The 19,925-nt window shown below is 43.4% G+C and overlaps 1 protein-coding gene and 1 long non-coding RNA gene across 2 annotated transcripts in view; one reads left to right on the top strand and one right to left on the bottom strand.

Moving 5' to 3' along the window:
* Positions 1-1,300: 1,300 nt before the first annotated feature.
* Positions 1,301-9,697, bottom strand: LOC142854675 (uncharacterized). Its single transcript, XR_012911359.1, has 2 exons — positions 9,024-9,697; positions 1,301-6,846 (listed from the first exon to the last, which is right to left on the bottom strand). It is a non-coding gene; the product is annotated as an uncharacterized LOC142854675 (long non-coding RNA).
* A 28-nt stretch (positions 9,698-9,725) lies between these two features.
* The window catches only part of Cdc5l (cell division cycle 5 like), a 44,047-nt gene continuing 33,847 nt past the window's right edge, over positions 9,726-19,925 (top strand). The window contains exons 1-5 of the mRNA XM_075980700.1: positions 9,726-9,899; positions 13,034-13,137; positions 14,615-14,776; positions 15,337-15,464; positions 17,198-17,297. Coding sequence (XP_075836815.1) covers positions 9,855-9,899; positions 13,034-13,137; positions 14,615-14,776; positions 15,337-15,464; positions 17,198-17,297 — 539 coding nt within the window. The 5' untranslated portion in view covers positions 9,726-9,854. The remainder of the gene's footprint in view (positions 9,900-13,033; positions 13,138-14,614; positions 14,777-15,336; positions 15,465-17,197; positions 17,298-19,925) is intronic.

The raw sequence follows: 19,925 nt of genomic DNA, 5'->3' as shown, positions 1-19,925 counted from the left end.
AAAAGGGGTTCTATGTCAGAGCAACTTGGAACTTATTTAAAAAACAAAGAGGGGCTAGGGAGATGGCTCAGCAGTTAAGAGTGTATACTGTTCCTATAGAGGACCTGTGTTTGTGAACTACAACCATTTGTAATTCAGTTTCAGGGCATCCAACATGCCTGCAAATCATCCATCTGCGTCAAAAAAAAGTATAAATCTAAAAAGGAAAAAGAAAAGTGCATTATCTTTAAGTTGTCATTGCATAAAAAAAGTGGATTCTGGGCTGGAGAAATGGCTCAGCTATTACAACCTAGAGGATCCAGGTTCGGGACCCAGCATCCACATGGTGGCTCACAACAGTGTGCAGCTTCAGTTCTAGTGGATCCAGAGCTGTCATCTGGCCTTCTCGGGTACTGCAGAAATGTGCACAGACATACATGCAGGCAAAACACCCATATATGCTAAAAAAAAAAATTCTTGAAAAAAGAGATATGGATTCTCTCCTGACTTCAAAAGCAAGAGTCAGAAAACAAGCTGTTCACAGGGCTGGGTCCTTCTTGAACCAGCTCTTCAGGGAAGAGAGCATTTCATAACTCTCTCATGCTAATGCAGCAGTTCTCAACCTGTGGGTCACCACCTTTTGGGGTCACCTAAGACCATAGAAGACAGATATTTACATTATGATTCATAACAGCAAAATTAGTTATGAAGAAGCAACAGAAACAATATTATGTTTGGGGGTCACTACAACACGAGTGTTAAAGTGCCATAGCCTCAGGAAGGTTGAGAACCACTGCTCTACTGTTTGCTGGCAAAACTAGGTGCTCTCTTTGTCTCTGAACCATCACCCTCCACTGTTGCCTCATTCTTCACGTACTGTTTATATGGTAACCCACGCCACCTCCTTTTCTTTTTTATCAAGCAATATCTGAATATTGCCTTTAACATTTGTAGATGCTCATTTTGTAAGATTCCTTTCAGCCCATCAGCTATTCCCAGCAGATGACTATCATAACACATGTACAAACAGACATGCATGAAAGAGTAGATAACTCAAGATTACAGCTATGTATTAGCTTAATCTGTAAAAGTTGATCATATGGGCTGGACATGGTAGTACACACTTTAATCCCAGTATTTGGGAGGCAGAGGCAGGAGGATCTCTGTGAACTGGAGGCCAGTGTGGTCTACATAGCAAGTTCCAGGACAGTCAAGACTACATAAAAACCCAGTCTCAAAAACAATACCCCCTCCCCCGCCAACCTGAAACCAAACCAAACAACAACAAAAAAAGTTGATTACATGGGAGATTCAAGGTAAGTAAAGTTGGCTCTTACATTGTTCTCTTAAAGGCAGAGTAGACAAATAGGCTGAGCACATAGTAGGACAGCAGTCTCAAGTGACCTCAAGGTGTATTACTAACTCTGGCTGTGAGGTCCAGCAAAAGCTCCATTCTCTTAGAATATAAGAGCTATTTTATCAATGCATTGCCACAGTTCCTCCTTTTTATTTTATTAAAGAAAAAGCATGTTGATTTAGATGGTCACTGGTTGGTCAAGGCATGGTGTGTTGTAGGGCCAGCCTGAAATCTGCACCACTTCCTTCACGATTCCTTTTGAAACGTTAGCAAAGGCATGATAAGACTTTGAGAAGGAAGACAATCAGAATGGCTACCTCTGTAAAAGATCACACCTTGAGACTTAGTCCTTGTGTATTCATAGTCATGGTTCTCAAGCGTCAGAGAGCTCATGGAATGAATCTCACTCTATAGAAAGGGGATTTATTAGAATGACTTACAGGCTGCAGCCCAGCTACTCCAACAACGATGAGCTGTGAACACACAGTCCAAATTCAGTAGCTGCTCAGTCCTACAAGGCTGGTGTCTCAGCTGGTCTTTGCATTCGCTGGAATCCCAAAGAAGTATGCTCCAATGCCAGTGAGAGAACGGATGGGCTAGGCGAGGGGAAGCAGGCAAATAGCAAAAGCTGCCTTCCTTTATGTCCTTATATAGACTTCCAGAAGAAGGTGTAGCCCAGATTAAAGGTGTGCCTTCCCACCTCAAGGTCCAGAACAGAGGTGGATTCCTACCTCAAAGGTTTGGATGCGAAGTGTACTCATCTACTTCAAACTAAGCAGAAAATCTCTTACAGGTGTGCCTTCCACTTCAAGATTGTAGTTCATTCCATATATAGTCAAGTTGACAACCTAGAATAGCCATTACAAGTCCACCTCTTGTTAACTTGACACACAATCATATCGTTTTAGGTCATGATTAATTTCCAAATGAGAACAACCAGGTCATAATATGCCTAATCATTATAACTATCTCATGTACAATCACAAACACATTTATTATATATTTAACCAGGTCATAATTACACCTAACATGATATAACTATCCCTCATATAATACAAACACATTATAAATTTAAAATATGTGGCAAGGTCCCTTGGGGGACATCCTATTAGTATTCTTTTAATTGATGTTACAACATATAAGGAATTGAAAGAAAACACAAGTATCTGTACATGTGTTAACAAAATACAGCAGAAATATTCATGTCAACTATAATCCTCATTTTTTGCAACTGGTCACGTGGCCTTGGCTGGTATTTATAACTACCTTCCTCTCCTACCCATTCTGTATTTCCTCCACCCTTGGCAAGCACATTAGCAAGTCTTGGTTCTTTTTCTGGAGGAGAGACCCATACCTTCATTCCTGAGGTATCTGTATCCCTTGTCATCCTGCCTGGATTAGGCTGTTGTAAATTTCCCATTGACTTTAATCACAGGACATGGTGGCACCAAAAGATGCTCTAATGGATCTCCTGTACTTCAGACAGAATCCTTCTTACTTCCATTGTAGAGAGGCAATCCAATTTCCCTTTGGTAATCTGGATCAATCACCCTCCTAAAACTGTTACCCCTTTCTTAGCCTGTTGGTTTAAGGGCATTAGAAGCACAAAGTGACCAGAGGGAAGCTGAGCTTCCAATACAATGGAATGTCTGTAACCAAAACTTGTAGGTCAGCAGAACTTAGGATCACGGGAACAGGAAACAAATTTTTTCCTAGTGGGTCACTAGGGGTGATACTAAGTGGAATTATTCCCTTTTCTACCTCTTGATCCCTAGATCCATGGAGAAACTGTACCATATTTAGATGTTGATTCAAAGCATGTATGGCCTTTTGGAGAACCCTGCCCCAGTCCTCCAGGCTGTTGCCACCTAATTGGCACTGTAACTGTGTTTTCAAAAGGCTAGTCCATCATCAGGCTGGTTGTTTTAGGATGGTGGGGAACATGCTAGGAACAGTGGATTCCTGATGATTGTGGGCCCACCGTTGCATTTCTCTGGCTGCGAAGTGAGTTCCCTGGTGAAGCAATACTGTGTGGACTACCATGTCGGTGGATCAGGCATTCTCTAAGTCCACAGACGGTATTTTGGCAGAAGCATTATGTGCAGGAAAGGCAAAGTCATAACCAGAATAAGTATCTACTCCAGTGAGGGCAAAGCGTTGTCCTTTCCACAGAGGAAGTGGTTCAACGTAGTCAACCTATCACCAGGGGGCTGGCCGGTCAACTTGGGGAATGGTGCCATATCTGGAGCTCAGTGTTGGTCTCTGTTATTGGCATATCTGGCAGTCAGAAGCAGCTGTAGCCAGGTCAGCCTTGGTGCATGGAAGTCCATGTTGAGCCCATGCACAACTCCCATCTCTGCCTTCATGGCTGCTTGGTTCATGGGCCCAGTGGGCAATGGCAGGAATGGCTGGGGAAAGAGGCTAACTGTCCAGAGAATGGGTCTTACTACTTGATTACTGAACTCCTCCTCAGCTGAAGTCACCTTTTGGTGAGCACTTACATGATAACTCATACCTGTCTTCCACACTGGCCAGATAGGAGGGCTAAATGGAGATGTGTGGGAACTACCACCCCTGTATCTTTCACATCCTTGATGGTGGCACTAGTTTCTGCAGTTCCTCCAGGGATGTGTTATTGTTTCTGATTCACTATTTTCTTTGGCAATTGCCTCTGGAATTCTAAAGGCTTCCATTTAGTCTTTCTAATGATATTAGCCCCCACGCCATAGGTCAGGAAACCAATGTGACATTTGTACCAACTTCTAAGTATATCTATCCCAATTACACGTTCTGGTACTGGGGAAATAACTAGAAGATGAGTTTGGGGACCTACTGTGAGTTGGACTTCAGCCAAAATTCCATTAATCACCTGTCCTCTATTAATCCATTATGGGTTAATAGAGCCTCTATTAACCCTCCTTTAATTGGAGGGCTAGTGTTTCTTGGGATCTCCTGGAATCAACGTCAATTCAGGACAAGCATAGAATAGACTCTGGAAAGTCTGATTGTTTCCTTTCCCTCAGTGTACAGTTGCCCTTGTAAAAGGCCGTAGGTCCATTGCAGGGAAGCCTGGAGAAAGACTAACTGTAAAGCTTTTAGCTATCTTTTCAGGCTCTTTCCTTAGGGGAACCTGGCCATCCCTTTATTTAAGAGGTTCTCTGTCTGCAAACTGACTCAAGTCTGGAAATTGATTCACTGGCCAAGAATGTCTTTTGTCAAGGTCCAGTATAGCCTTTCTTTCATTTGTTTGAGAATTTTTTTGCTTATACAGATCAGAGAGAAATGCAGTAGGCTTTTTATTGATGTCATACCTGGTAACACCATGATTGTTAGTACCAAAGGTCCATACAAATCATGCCAAAATAAAATTCATTTTGTCTGTGCTGAACATTACTGGTTAGGCCATTATGAACATTGTTTTTTCTATGCTGCCGATATGATAATTATGATCATCGTGCCTTGGGCAATTCAGTGCTGCCACCTGGTCCCTGCTACCTTGGGGCCCAATTAAACCCATTGCATTTAATTCATCCAACTGAGCAGCAGCATCTCCAATCCTAAGGTTTGGCACGAGGAATAGGGCGACCACAAAGCTTTTCAAATGTGCTGGTGCCCCTCTCACCATTTTGCGCCTTATAGGACTAGTGAAGGGCATGTCTTCTGGACCCTCCCATTGAGAAGGTTCAGATTTTACACAATACACCCACTCTAGCATTGCAATTTCCCTGAGCCTTAAAATCCCTTCATCAACACTAAGCCAGGAGAGATCAGGCATCTCCAACTCCTTTTCAGTAGGCCATCTTTTGATAAATGCTTCAACCAACCATTCAAACAAACTTTTGACCCCCTTTTTAACTGTGCGAGCTTCCATATTAAACCTACAATCTTTACTCAGAGGGCCCATGTCAATAAACTCAGCCTGATCTAGTTTTATGTTCCTTCCACCATTATCCCACACCCTTAAAACCCATTCCCACACATATTCCCCAGACTTCTGCTTAAATGAATGAGCAAACACGTTAAGCTCCTTAGTAGTGTAGTGCACTTCACGGACTACACTTTCTACCTCCCCTCTAGAAGCCTGCTTTGCTTTAGGTCCAGTTATACATCTAGAAGGAGCTATTGGTGGGCTCTCAAGGACATCAGTATTGCCTTGATTGGCATCTTCTTCAGAGAAAGTCACTGCTGGTTTAGCCGTCAATGACGGATTAATTTCCTCAGTAAAAGGTGAAGAAGGCAGTATTTCAAGGGGTGGGGCCGAGGGTACTATTTCCTGAGGTGAGATAAGCCCTTGAGAATCTGAGGGTTCAAAGTTCTCAGCTTTAATAGGGTCCTCCCACACATCCCCATCCCAAGTTACAGGATCCCATTCTTTACCAACTAATGCCCTTACTTTAACCGCTGACACCCTCTGAGGCTGAGATGTGGATTTTCGCTGTAGTTCAGCCAACCTTATAATGAGGGCTTCAGTTTGATTTTCCACAACTCGAGTTCTGTGGCTGCTGGCAAGAAAATTCTCTTCCAGGGCACACTTAGAAACCTTTAGACTATTTATTCGCATCTGGAGCTGGTCATTTTTGTCACTAAGTTCTTTGTTCTCCTTCTTCATTTTCTGAAGTTGGTTAATTTTATCACGGAGCTCATTCCTATCCTTTATCAGTTTATCCAGAGATAGTAAGAGAAACCAACCAGCAGCATTATTTTCCTTATTTTCCCCCAAACTGTCAAAAGTTGCATATACAAGGTTGTGAAATCCACTGTCGCTTACAATTGGTGAATCAGGATAATCAAATGCTTCTATCTCTTTAAGTTTGTAATATAGTTCGCACCACGGGCTTTCAGCATTCTCCAAGATCCCAGGAGAGGGAGTGGCTGTAGTTGAAGGTGCTGGTGAATTGAAAAGCCTATTCCAGATACTTAAAAGATTCATCTTTATACTTCTCTTTCTCTAGAACCACTGCTGGCACTAAAATCTGTACTAGTCAGAGTTCTCTAGCGTCACAGAACTTATAGAACGAATCTCTCTCTCTCTGAATGACTTACAGGCTACAGTCCAGCTACTCCCACAACGACGAGCTGTGAACAGACAGTTCAAATTCAGTAGCTGCTCAGTCCTACAAGGCTGGTGTCTCAGCTGGTCTTTGCATTCGCTGGAATCCCAAAGAAGTATGCTCCAAGGCCAGTGAGAGAACGGATGGGCTAGGCGAGGGGAAGCAGGCAAACAGCAAAAGCTGCCTTCCTTTATGTCCTTATATAGACTTCCAGCAGAAGGTGTGGCCCAGATTAAAGGTGTGCCTTCCCACCTCAAGATCTGAATTAAAGGCCTGTGTCTTCCAGCCTCAAGATCCAGATCAAAGGTGAGTTTCTTCCTACCTCAAAGGCTTGGACTAGAAGTAGATTCATTCATTTCAAACCAAGCAGAAAAATCTCTCATAGGTGCGTCCTCCATTTCTGGATTGTAGATCATTCCACAGACAGTCAAGTTGATAACCAAGAATAGCTATCAAGTCCTGAAAACCACAGAAGGATGCAGTCAGTTACTAAACACCATCTTAAAGTGTTCATTCTGAAAATAGAAATTTACAGTTGCTATGGTTTGGCTAGGAGTTAAGGCCACTGGAACAGCTGGAGTGGTAACTGTGGCAGCTATGATAGCTGCAAGAATCACTCCAATGAACTTCATATGTGCATGTTCTGGTACATAACTAAATTGTATTTTTTTTTTTTTGAGACAGGTTTTCTTTGTGTAACAGCCTTAAGCTATCCTGGAACCAGCTCTGTAGACCAGGCTGGCCTTAAACTCACAGAGATCCACCTGCCTCTACATCCTGAGTGCAGGGATTGTGTGTACCACCACTGCCTGGCATAAGTAAATTGTTTTAGAGCAGATTCCTCCATGCCACTTAAAAAACCTTAAAATCACAATGTAGTAAGAGGAAGTTTGGTGAATGGGGTAAGAATTGGACATGCACAGGCCTTTTCTGGTGAGGACTCTGATCACTGGCTAGAGTTAGGTCCACACCAGTATGATCTCATCTTAACTTGATCACATGTGTGAAGACTACAGTATTTCCAAATGAAATGTACATGTTAACAACAGCTTTTGTTATTGGCTTTAATTTTGGTAGAGGATGGGGAATGTTTTTTTTTTTTTAAGTGAAATCCTGAAACATATTTATGGAGTTTTCCATGTGACTGATTTTCTGAGGACATTTGAGGAAAAGTATGTTGGATAAGACGTGGCGCAGTTCTCTTTAGAAGTGAACTAAAGCTTGCTTTGCTGAAGGTTCACAGTGATAACAGTCTGGCTACTTGATGGTGACAGTCCCTGCGCTGGAGGAACCCTTTTTTGGGATCTCATTCTGACTGATGAGGCTGGAGTGGCACTGTGATGATAGCAGATTTATGTGTGGTGTTTCTGGATGTGGGGCGCTGATCTCAGGGGTTCCAGACTTTCCATCTATGGAATTCTGAAGGGGCACAAAGTCTATGTGTTCACAGGTGTTCAAAGACAGCTGACAGGGCTGCTGTGCTCAGAAGGGGCAAGCATATCATTTGGAGGCCCAGTTCACACAATAAAAGGGGCAGTGTTGGTGCATCTGACTCAGATTTTCACCACAGACATGGTAGATCTGGTTGCAGAAGAGTGTCTGTTCTCAAAACACCAATCCTCTGAGATAACTGACTAGCAGGTGACATTAACATGTCTTATGGTAGAGGCATCTTTTTCAAGTTGTCAGAAAGATGACCCATGATATGGAGGTGGTCCTGAGTGAAAGAAGCCATCACCATGGACCTCTGGAATATTCTACTCCAGTGCTCTGGGAGAGGACTGACCCAACTGTGGATTTATTAAGGGATCTTGCTTGCAAATATTGGATACCTAAATCCAGTGGCTGAATCCAAAAAGGGACGGTGGAAGCAGCTACGACTTGAGAATGATCTCGATCCAGGGGACCACGCTGAGGCCAGAACCTACTTCTAAGTCTTTAGAGTTTATGTTTTGATTGTTTTTCACTTTATCTGTGATGACCTTTCTTTCCATCATTGTCTCTATAGTTCAAAACACAGGCAGTCCACAATCTCTAATGGGAGGTTAGAGATTCATAGGCCAGCAGGCACACTGACCTCTTTTGGATCCTGCTGTAAAAATTCCCAGGGAGGTGTCTTTAGCTCTGCTTTGATCTGGTCAGCCAACTGGTGTGCATATGCGCATGCATGCGTGCCTTTGGGTGTGATAATAACTGAGAGATGTGTTGCTGGCATGGTGGGCAGGAGCGAAGGGTTATACATCTCTACAAGGAAGCATTGCAAAGAGAGTCCCAGAGGCGGAAAACAGCTTCCCACCCGCCATACTGCCAGTTGACAGAGCTGAGTGAAATGGGACTGTAGCTGGCTAAATCCATGTGTATCCTAATACATTACCCCTTTCCAACAGAAAGCAGTGCCTTTTTTAATTGATACAATTTCTTATTTCAAGGGAAAAAAACAACAACAAATCGAATCAGGAAATTGGTCATGTCTTCTCGAAGAGGCAAACGGAAGCACAAACAACAACCAAAACCTAAACTACTATTTTTCCCTAGCGACCTGGGGTGGCGTCAAATAACTGCTCTGGAATAGTGAGGAAGTCTGCGTGGGGAACAGGGAGAGGAGACGGCAGAGGGTTTGACAATGTACACCTTACCGAGGTTTTGCTGACTCGCAGCCGGGCTCTGAATTTACGAACAAGCGAGTCCTTCGTCCCACTCTTCAGTCGCCGCCGACCCAGACTGCAGAGGCAAGAGTCTGGCAAATGACCGAGCCCAAACGGCGAGTGACGAGTGAAAGACGCCGACGTGACATTTCCGTGGGGTTCTAGACCATTTTCTGAGCCCCTCGGGGGCTGCGCTGAAGTTTGCGTGGCCCTGGAAGGGCGAGGGACGTCTTGGGGGAGCAGTCACGTCGCTCAGATGGACGATCTCACGGAAGCAAGGGGTCCCGCACCCAGCACTCGGCCCTGCTGGCTGCGCTTCCCCGAGGATCCCGCGAAGGACCCGTGAGGATCGCCGTGACGCCCCGCACGGCCCGCGCTCCCTTCAACAACTTAACCACGCTGTCTACGGGTCCGCCCGGGGTGGGAACGCCACGCCCCTGACATTCCCTCTGCCCGCCCCCGCGTGACGCCAGGATCAATCCCTTCCCTGCGCTCCCAGACAAGTTCCACCTCTGTCATCTCGCGAGAGTTTTGTTTTCCTCCAACCTGTCTCGGAACTGCGCGCGACGTCGGGCGCTTTGGCCCCAGCGGTTTGATGATTTTCTGTCAGTCTTAAGGTTCCAAACAAACCGCGTCTTTTCCCTTCGGCCCTTGAGATCTCGCGAGATTTACCGGGCTGCCCCGAGCCGCGCCTGCGCAGACCTCTTCAAAGCCGAAGGTCGCTCTTGGAGGAAGTGGCCTCTTTGCGTCCCGTAACCGGAGCGCCGTTACTACTTTCTCGAAGCTCCTCTCGGCCGCTTGCCGGGACACTCCGCCGCCAAGATGCCTCGGATTATGATCAAAGGAGGCGTCTGGAGGAATACCGAGGTAAGGCAGCTTTTCCCGCCGTCCGCTGCCCTCAGCCGGGTCCGGTAGCTTGTGCGCACGCGCGGGGCGCCGTGGCTGTCCCGCGGGGTCTCCGTGGGGCGCCGCAACTGTGCGGGCCCCCGGGGATCCTTGCCCTGCGTGGGTGCGGCCGCGCCTCACCTGCGCACCTCGGGGGGGGAGCGAGGTCGCGACTTGTCGCCCCGCGCTCGCCGCCTGGCATCTGCTAGGCCCTTGGACACTTATTTGTTCAGTTAGGGACGCGCCCCCTCACTCTCCCCTGGGACACCGTGGCTGCCTAGACTGTACTTGGCGGAAGCGTAGTTTTTCTCCAGCTCCTTTCTTTCTTGGCTCTTACCCAGTGCTTCGCTCTGATAGAAGTCGCTTTGGCTGTAACTTTTGTTTTTCATTGACTTCCTTACAGTGGGGCAGGTGGCGCGTTTTCGCCTGCACCTCTCTGCTTCTCTGATACAGGGGCGTATCTGTCCGCTCTGCAGATCCCAGGGTCTTGTCTCTTACCTTGCACCGCCCTTGCCGGGATAGGAGCCAGTTATGACAAACTACATATTTGCTTCCAGAAATGTAGTAGATCATGCCACGGGTGAGCGGAACGGGAGAAGAAAGGAAGTAAAATAGAAATTAACTTTTCGTGCATTTAATCAAATGCACTGAACGTATGAATACCCTATGTCTGTGCCTTATTGAGATATCTTCCTTATTGCTTGCCATCTTTGTGACCATCCTCCAGACTTAGCTCAGAACACTTCTTTTGAGTCTTTGTCCTGTTAAGAGTTAGATGTCCCTGGGCACACACCTTTAATCCCAGCACTTGGGAGGCAGGGGCAGGCAAATCTTTGTGAGTTCGAGGCCAGCCTGGTCTACAAGAGCTAGTTCCAGGCACCCATTTTCATTTGCTACAGCTTATTTTGTTTTTGCAAGCACTTCAGGGGACTTTAGCTTCTCTAAGTCTCAGTTTACTCATTTTTTTTTCTTTAAGACAGGGTTTCTCTGTGTTAACAGCCCTCACTGTCCTGGAACTAGCTCTTGTAGACCAGGCTGGCCTCAAACTTACAGAGATCCATCTGCTTCTGCCTCCCGAGTGCTGGGATTAAAGGCGTGCACCACCACTGCCTGGCCCCAGTTTACTCATTTTTTTAAAAACTAAGTCAAAAACACTGCTTACCTCTTGCAGGGAGTTAGTAGTTTGAAATATTGAGAACACTGCTTGGCCCATTAGTAGACTTTCAGTAAAAACGGGTTGTTGTTTCCTCATCAGACATCACTGCAAGAGGACCAGACTTTGGTATTATAGAATTAGTATGAAGAAGGTTGCTTGGTGATGTTTGGGAATCAGTCTTGTGGGATAGGTACCTCCTGTGTATACACGTTGGTTGAAGTATAGAAAAACTTCATTAAAGTCACAAATGAAGGCACTGAGAAGGGACCTGCCTGCATTGAGTCTATTTAAATTAAAGAAGAGATGACTTCTGAGGCAGAAGCAGAATCACAAAGTCAAGTAGCAGCAGGATTCCTCTGTGTTGGTCAAAACCTTTCAGGTGTGTGTGTTTTGGAGCTATGGTCTCATGGAGCCCAGAGTGGCTTTGAACTTGGTATGTAGATGATCCCCTAGCCTCTACCTCCAGTGCTACGATTACAAGTGTGTACCATGCATAGTCTCTTGGGACTCAAACCCAGGACTTCATGCATACCAGGTGAGCCTTCTCCCAACTAGCAATGAAAGATGGAGTGGAGAGGCTCAAGGACAAGGCTTGCAGTTCAATTTCCTTGTGGAAAAACCCGACACTAAAGTGCTCAGCTGCATTCATTATGACTGTGAGCTCTGGTGTCTGAGTTCGCCTGGCAGGTTGACCTGGTTTGGGATGTGTTTTGGGTACCCTGGTGAAAGAGCATTTGGAGATTGGAGTACGCAGGGAGAACTGACTGAGATGGAGGAAGCCGTGCATTCCTGGGCTGTTGTGGTAAGTAGGGTGCTGGAGAGAAATGTCATGTTGAATTATAGTCTAGGTTGCTTCTTGAGGCCTGGATAGGACATCTTTGGCTCTCTTTTCCAGAGTACTCAAAACCTGGTTCAAGGTAGATATTCAGAAAACTTTTTTATTTTTTTTTGAGTAAATATATATATGCGAACTTTACCTTTGTGAGGAGAATGACAGGTGCACACTGAGAGGTAATCTCCGTGAGTCTGTCATAAAGTAGTGTTTTCAGCACTGACTTTTTCTACTTCCAGTTTATTGAGAGGGCAGGTAAAATGTCCTTCAAAGGATTTTTTTTTTCTTAAAAAACAAAGATTGTTGGGGACCAACAGTCTCAACAAAAATACCTTTTGCCAGGGTAGAGGCATGGGGATTTAGAAATATAGTAAAGAATATAAAGATGCGAATGAACATCATAAAACGGAGAATCATATAGGATAGTATCGGGAAGGAATTCCAGTGAGTACTGAAATTTGCCCGTGTTTAATTTCCAATTGCTTTAAATACCCTGACCCTAAAAGAGTACCTTTTGGTTCAGGTGGAAATAGGCTCACATTTTCAGGCCTCCACAAAAGATTATTTTTATTTTTTAAATAAAGTGTGTGAAAAAAAAATAATAAAAAAAGTGTGTGTCGGGCTGGAGAGATGGCTCAGTGGTTAAGAGCTCTTCCAGAGGTCCTGAGTTCAATTCCCAGCAACCATATGGTGGCTCACAGCCATCTATAATGAGATCTGGTGCCCACTTCTGGCCTACAGGCACACATGAAAGGAATGTTGTATACATAATAAGTAAATAAATCTTTTAAAAAAGAAGTGTGTGTCTGTGTATGGGCATGTTCACATGAATACAGCTGCCTTCAGGAGCTCAAGGCTTTGGGTCCTTGGAGCTGGAGCTGGTAAGCTGCCTGACGTCAGGTCTCCTGCAAAGAAGTGCATGCTCTTAACCACTGAGCTAGCTCTCCAGTCACCTCCTTCTGATTCTTTTATGCTATTTATCATTAACTGTTAATGAAGTTTTCACACCCCCTTTTTCTAAATGATTGTGTATATCTTTATAGGAAATCTGTAAGAGTTAATTTAAATTTTGTCTTTTCTCATTTGGAGGCTTGTGACTGAATGTACTCTCTTTGGCAACTCTTTTAGGATGAAATTTTGAAAGCAGCGGTAATGAAATATGGGAAAAACCAGTGGTCTAGGATTGCCTCATTGCTGCATAGGAAATCAGCAAAGCAGTGCAAAGCCAGATGGTATGTACCAGCCAGTAAGTGGAACACAACAGGATCCTGAGTGTGAGGAATGAAGGGTCTCTTTGAAACATCCCTGCGAAGAGCAAGGACTGTGATAGAGAGGAAAGTATGGAGAGAGATGGGCTTCCTATGTGGTCTTAAACAAACCATTTTCTTTCTCCCTTTTACCTTGTCTGTTTTCTCACAGTTTAGCATAGTAGTACTTAGTACTGATGGGTTGTGAAGCCCTGTCTAAGTGAGTTTGAGTATTTATTTGAGAATGCCTTGTGAGACAAAATACAAAATCTTATAAAAGAGATAGCTGGGCCTCAGCTCAGTGAATGAGTTGTGTTCTGAAAGTTTATAAATTGGATGTTTTAGGACTTGCTTTCCCCCAAAAATAATAATACTAAACAATGCTTGATTTTCTTGGTCAGGTCTTGATTGGTTTCCTTGTAATAGGATTGCAATATTGTATATTTGCGCACTAAATGCAACAGATGCCAGCATTCCACTTGTAGTGTCACCTTATTAAGTCACAGAGTAGTGGACACCGGTGTGTGTTCTGTCTGGGCTTGAATGAATAGGCCCCAGCTGCAGCCTGCGTTCTTTGAGTTGTATGAAGTGACCCCATTTCTCAGGCTTCTGGATGATGGGAAGGGTCAGGTGCAGAGCAGAAAGAGGTTCTCAGGTTGCAGTAGTTTGATTCCCTTTTCCCAGTGACTTTAAGCTCCATTCCAGCTCCAGCCCCAGTGGAGGAGAGGACTCTCATCCAGCTAACCACGTGATAGACAGGCAGATGGAGCGGACAGTAGAAGACGGAGGATGTAGTAGTTTTACTTTAAATTTAAAAGTACAGCAGGTGAAAGCATACAGTGCTGAACATTGAGTGTTTAAGCCAGACACTTAGAGAGGTAGTCAGGGTATTGTGAGACTCAGACATAGAAAGTACAGTGAAGTTGTAATACAGAAAATACAAGGTGCTGCTTGTTTCTAGATAATTTCAGAACTTCTGGAAAAGAACAAATGCAGGTATGGCGGTGGAAGCCATTAAGCCTAATGTGGGAGGCAGAGGCAGAGGCAGAGGCAGGCAGATCTTGAGTTCAACACTAGCCTGGTCTACAGAGTGAGTTTCAGGACAGCTGGGGCTACACAGAGAAATCGTGTCCTCCCCCCCCCAAAAAAACCCCCAAAAAACCAGGAGAAAGTTAAGAACAAATAAAAAGAAGTACTAGTTGGAAAAGAAGATGTATGATTGCATTTCAATCAAATTAGATTTTTAAGTATTACTAATTTTACATACGTAAAATACACTGTAATGTGAAGAGGGGAGGATGAGTAAGCTTAACTTTACAGTGAATATTCTCTTGTCAGAAAGACTAGTGTTAGTAATTGAAGATGAGAGCATGTGATTTTAACAGTCGGTATATCTTATATGTAAACTGTAGATTTAGTCTGGGTAACTGACTAATTTAGTTTGAAATGTTGTCTCTATTAGGTATGAATGGCTGGACCCAAGTATTAAAAAAACTGAATGGTCTCGAGAAGAGGAGGAAAAACTCCTGCACTTGGCCAAGCTGATGCCAACGCAGTGGCGGACCATCGCGCCCATTATTGGAAGAACAGCAGCCCAGTGCTTGGAACACTATGAGTTCCTCCTGTAAGTGGACCTCTTAGAGCATCTTGAAGAATATGGACATGTGTTATTGTGTTGAACAAACTTAACAGCACTTCCAGCTTAATTATGACTGTGATTAAAGCCAGAGAAACTAAAGACATTGAATTCTCTGTTCCAAATGTCACATGGTTGAGGATAGTATGTCTTCTGTTTCCCCTTTAAAAGGATAATTTACAAAGTATTCAAGCTATCTCATCTTAGAAAAGCGAGAGAATGAGTGAGGTCATAAGGGTCACCTGGCACCAACTCTACTGAGGATTTATTAGGATGTTTTTGTTCTGTTCCAGTAATGTCTTTTTGTCTGAATGTTCTGCATTTGTAAGGACTGCTTGTTTTCATCATGAATTTCACTGAAATTAGAGAATTTTCATGCTACTTTATTCATGTGAAGCATTAGTAAAGATGCTGCTTTTCATAAAGCTCATCTATTGGTTATTTTAGCAAAGAAAGAGTACCAGAGCTAGGTACCTTGATAATTCTCATACCAAATGGTGTGATATGGTGATTAACTCATTTGGTCTGTGTCCTCCCCCTCTGCCCAGGGACAAAACTGCCCAAAGGGACAATGAAGAAGAAACAATAGATGACCCCCGGAAACTAAAACCTGGAGAGATCGATCCAAATCCAGAAACAAAACCAGCTCGGCCCGATCCGATTGACATGGATGAGGGTAAGTGGATGCTTGGAAGCACTTTAACTGTAGATGACTCCAGCCTACCTTACTCTTTGTAGTTCCTGCTTGAACTCCTGACTTTTTAGATGCCAGTTTTATCAGAGGTTATTATTCTAAGTTTCTCCCTATTTATGTCTGACCTCCCCTTTTTCTAAAATTACAGAGTAACTGTGGGTTTTTGGCTGATACTACTTTCCATTTCTTCATTTCTTTAGATGAATTGAGTTGTGTAGTAGGCAGATGTCCCGGAGATGAGTGCTGAGTTTTCAGGATCCTGTTTCTCATTCTCTTTCTAGAGAGAGACAGCAAACTAGTGTATTGGATCTCAGTGTTTCTTTGACTTTAGGCTGATTTCTTCTCCACTTAAGGGCTGCACTGCAAGACACTGCTGGAAGCACACTGCAGTTCTGTGAGGTAGTGCGTCAGGAGTAGAGGGTCTGCCTCTGCTGTTTACTATATGTTTGACCTCAGCCTGTCACACAGGCTCTCTGAGCTTGATTCGCCCCTGTTGTGGGTGGAGAGTAGTTATCTACTTCACCTTTCTGCAGGCATACAGTAGTTTTTCAGATTTAAAAGTCTGAATGCAAAAGTTCCCAAGGGTAACTAGTTAGTGACTAGCTGCAGACATCCTTGTGACTTAGGAAACCTTAAAGCTGTAGGCACCAGGCCCTCCCGTGTTCTTACTGAAGGAAGAGTAGAGGAGGACAGTGATGTGGGTGGAATCTTAAGTCTTGTGTGTTGGGGACCAGCTTCACAAAAATACCTTTTGTCAGGGTAGAGGCATGGGGCTTTAGGAATATAGTAAAAAATATGAAAATAATAAGACGGAGAAACATCGGGAGGGAATTCCAGTGAGTACTGAAATTCACCTGCGTTTAATTTCCAATTGCTTTAAATACCCCTGACTCCAAAAGGACAAAAAACTTCATTAACACGATGCTAGGAAATGAACATGCCAATTGAAGGTCTCAGGCTATATCGACAGTTAATCTTGAGAGAACAGAACTCTGATCTAAATCTAGGTGGGACCTTTGAGATAGAAACACAATACCCTTGAAGGAACTAGAGGTAAGTTCTGACTCTTTGACCTTTGGTCTAGGTGGAAATAGGCTCACATTTTCAGGCTTCACAGTCTTGTTGCATGGATGGCTGTCAGAGCCCCATGAGTAGTTATTGTAGGGTTTCTCTATTTGTTATGTGCAGTTTGCTGATGATAAGGATGTTATAGTAGAGCTTCTAGTGAGTGTGAATACCTGCTGCATGCTCGATAGCTTCATTTTCCTTAGCTCTTCTCAGTATCTCTGAAGTAGGATGCCTTATTCTTTTTTTTTTTTTTCTTTTTTGGTTTTTCGAGACAGGGTCTCTCTGTGGTTTTGGAGCCTATCCTGGAACTAGCTCTTGTAGACCAGGCTGGTCTCGAACTCACAGAGATCCGCCTGCCTCTGCCTCCCGAGTGTTGGGATTAAAGGCGTGCGCCACCACCACCCGGCTGCCTTATTCTTTTTTTTAAAGGGAAACATTCACAGAGTAAATATGCAACCAGGCTTACATAGCTAGCAAGTTAGTGATGGGATGATTTGTAACCTGACTTTCTCTGATTTCACAAGTTTTCTTTATCTTGTACCAGTGGTGAGGACATTCATGTTCTTGTCTGTCGTTGTAAGCATTCAGGTGTGCTTGGCTGCTGATGTTGGAGAGGAATTTACGTTTCTTTGTCTTTACTTTTGCAGATGAACTTGAGATGCTTTCCGAGGCTCGAGCGCGCCTAGCTAATACTCAAGGAAAGAAGGCTAAGAGGAAAGCAAGAGAGAAGCAGCTGGAAGAAGCAAGGCATGTTTTTTCATCCCATGTCCAAGAATTAGTTGTGCGTTCTCAGGAAAACTTCATGGTTGTCAGCTCTGGTGGTGACTCTGAACTGGCAATTCCTATTTTGCTGTTACTCTTCAGTTTATTTATTGTTCTGGAACAAACAAAAACAACTTTTGTATATTCTCCCTAAGCATTTCAGAGTAGTTATAGGAAAAATACACTTTAAAAAACTTTACAAAGCATGGCATTTGACCTAGCGTACTATGTTTGATCTATTGTAGCATTTTGGCATTAGGTGGCTTTTACATGACTGTCAGTTGCCAGTTCCTCACCCTCCTTGATAAGTGTTGCGCAGGTACTGGGTGTGAGGTAGGAATCCCAGCTGATCAGAGTGGGAGTAAATGAGCCTAGAGCCAAATTCTAGGCTCTCAGAAATTTTCATTTAAAAAGTGTGTGAACTACATTAGGCATTGTCTTTAATTCAGGCTTTTCCCTACCTTTTCCTTGCTTCCTTCTGGTTAAATTCATAATTAATATCATTCTGTTGCCCAGAAACCAAGATAAATTTGGTTACGATAACATTGTTATCATGTGCAGCTTGTTAGCTTGTGGGATTTGGTTATTGGACTATTTCCTCACCCCGCAGTCTACGCAGGGCCTTTTTTGGCTCCTGGGCTGTCTAGAAATTACTTCTTGACTTGGTGGGTATTAAGAACTGTGTTCATATTTACAGTGTCTGAAGCTTGGGATGGCAGATGCTTTTTGGCGTAGCTGACCATTTCTTAACTGTAATCGGATTGATGGGAGTGTGACTCACGGAGAATGAACAGAAACTAAGAGGAGGCGCTCTATTTCCAGCTACCTCCCTGTTTTGTATACTGTTGAGGGTTAAGTAATGTAAGATTGGAAAACTACTTTTCCATTTTTGTTTAAGGCTATTTGGAAACCCAGTTTTTTGAAAGCCTTTTTCTCATGTGAATTGGCAAAGAATACAGTAAGTGTATCTGTGAAAGGCTTTTAAGTTTGGTTAGGATTGGTTGATTGAAGTACATCTGTGCAGATTTTAATTTCTTGTAGCATCTGTGTGTTTATATAAACTGCACTGCATATGTCCTGCAACAGGTAGGACTGACCTGTGTGTGAAGTGTGGTACAAGAATACTCCAGATGTTAAATTGCTTATCTGTTTCTTACAGCTTAAAACCACTTTCACGAGTATGCTTTTCTTTCTACTTCTGTTAATCTTTTCATCTTAGGATGTGGTTGATGAAATAGCATGTGCTCTTGTTAGATTCACTTAGCATGATGTTGGGAATGTTCTCTAATGTGTTTAGTCTTTGTTTCTGTCATTTAAAGAATGCAATTTACTTTTTGGAATACATCCTTCAAGACTTTTCATTGTAGATGTCTGTAAATCCATTAACATGTATACTTAATTGGATCATTCCTTAGACACATCTTATATATAGTCTTTTGTTAATCTTACTGGGGTTCCCCTGTAACTGTCTGATTTCTTCACAAGTCTCACATTTTTCTTAAAAATTGATGTTTTATATATGGCAATTTTATAATATTGTGAGTATTGTACCCTTTCCCCATCCAGTTTATTGTTAATTGTTTGTGAGACCAGCTTCATTACTTTAGTGAAACCTGTTCTTTTGCTATCCTCGAGAGATGAGCAAGCTCTGCTGTTGCTGTTCATGCTCAGGGAAGGGAAGTCTTGGAACCCACAGTCACTGGGAAGGCTTCTTGTCGATACCTTTTCCTGATGGCATCCAGCTGTCTACTGTAGTGCTTCAGCAGTGTTCTGGGGTTATGAACTGTACTGACAATGGATCTGATCTAGTTTGGGGGTCCTTTGAAGAGGTAGTTCTGAGATCAGCCTTTGAGATTTCTTCTGACTTCAGGAGAGCTCTGTCCTCCCTTTCAGTCTCTATCAAGCGGGGGCCATTGCTGTCCTAGAACTTGCTCTCTCGACCAAGGTGGCTTCAAACTTAGAAATTTGTCTGGGTCTGCCTCCTGAGTGCTGACATTAAAGGTGTGCATTACTATGTACTGGCTCTAAATTTGTTTTGAAGAAAATCATTTGATTTTCTCATTGCCTTTGCTGGAGACTGTTTTCTCCCTGTGACACCTCCCTCCTTTTTTGAGAGGGACTCATTGTCATTTCAGAGGACCACAGTTCTGTTCCCAGCTCACAATCACTTGTTCTAACACCCTTTTTTGGCCTCCTTGGGCACTGTGTGCACGTAGTATCCACTCACATAGATATACATACACACACATAAATAAACATAATAAGCCAGGCGGTGGTTTAATCCCAGCACTTGGAAGCAGAGGCAGGTGGATCTCTGTGAGTTTGAGGCCAACCTGCTTTATAAGAGTTAGTTTCAGGACAGGCTCCATACCTACAGAGAAACCCTCTCTTGGAAAAAAAAATATTTAAAAGCTTACATAAATTTTAAAAATAGTATTTTATTAATTCTTTGAGAATTTCATACACTGTATTTTGATTTTATTCATCTTCAATTCCTCCCAGGTCCACCTTGTACATAAACTATTTTAATCAATTTTGATTAGTAGTATTTTTTAATTTTGTTTTAGGAATTTTTTGTGATGCAGTTACAAAATTTAAATCTCAGCATTTGCT

The sequence above is a fragment of the Microtus pennsylvanicus genome, chromosome 7, assembly GCF_037038515.1.
Source record: "Microtus pennsylvanicus isolate mMicPen1 chromosome 7, mMicPen1.hap1, whole genome shotgun sequence".
NCBI classification, from domain to species: Eukaryota; Metazoa; Chordata; class Mammalia; order Rodentia; family Cricetidae; genus Microtus; species Microtus pennsylvanicus.
Note: the sequence above shows the minus strand (reverse complement) of the source record. Positions and strands in the feature narration are given on the sequence as shown.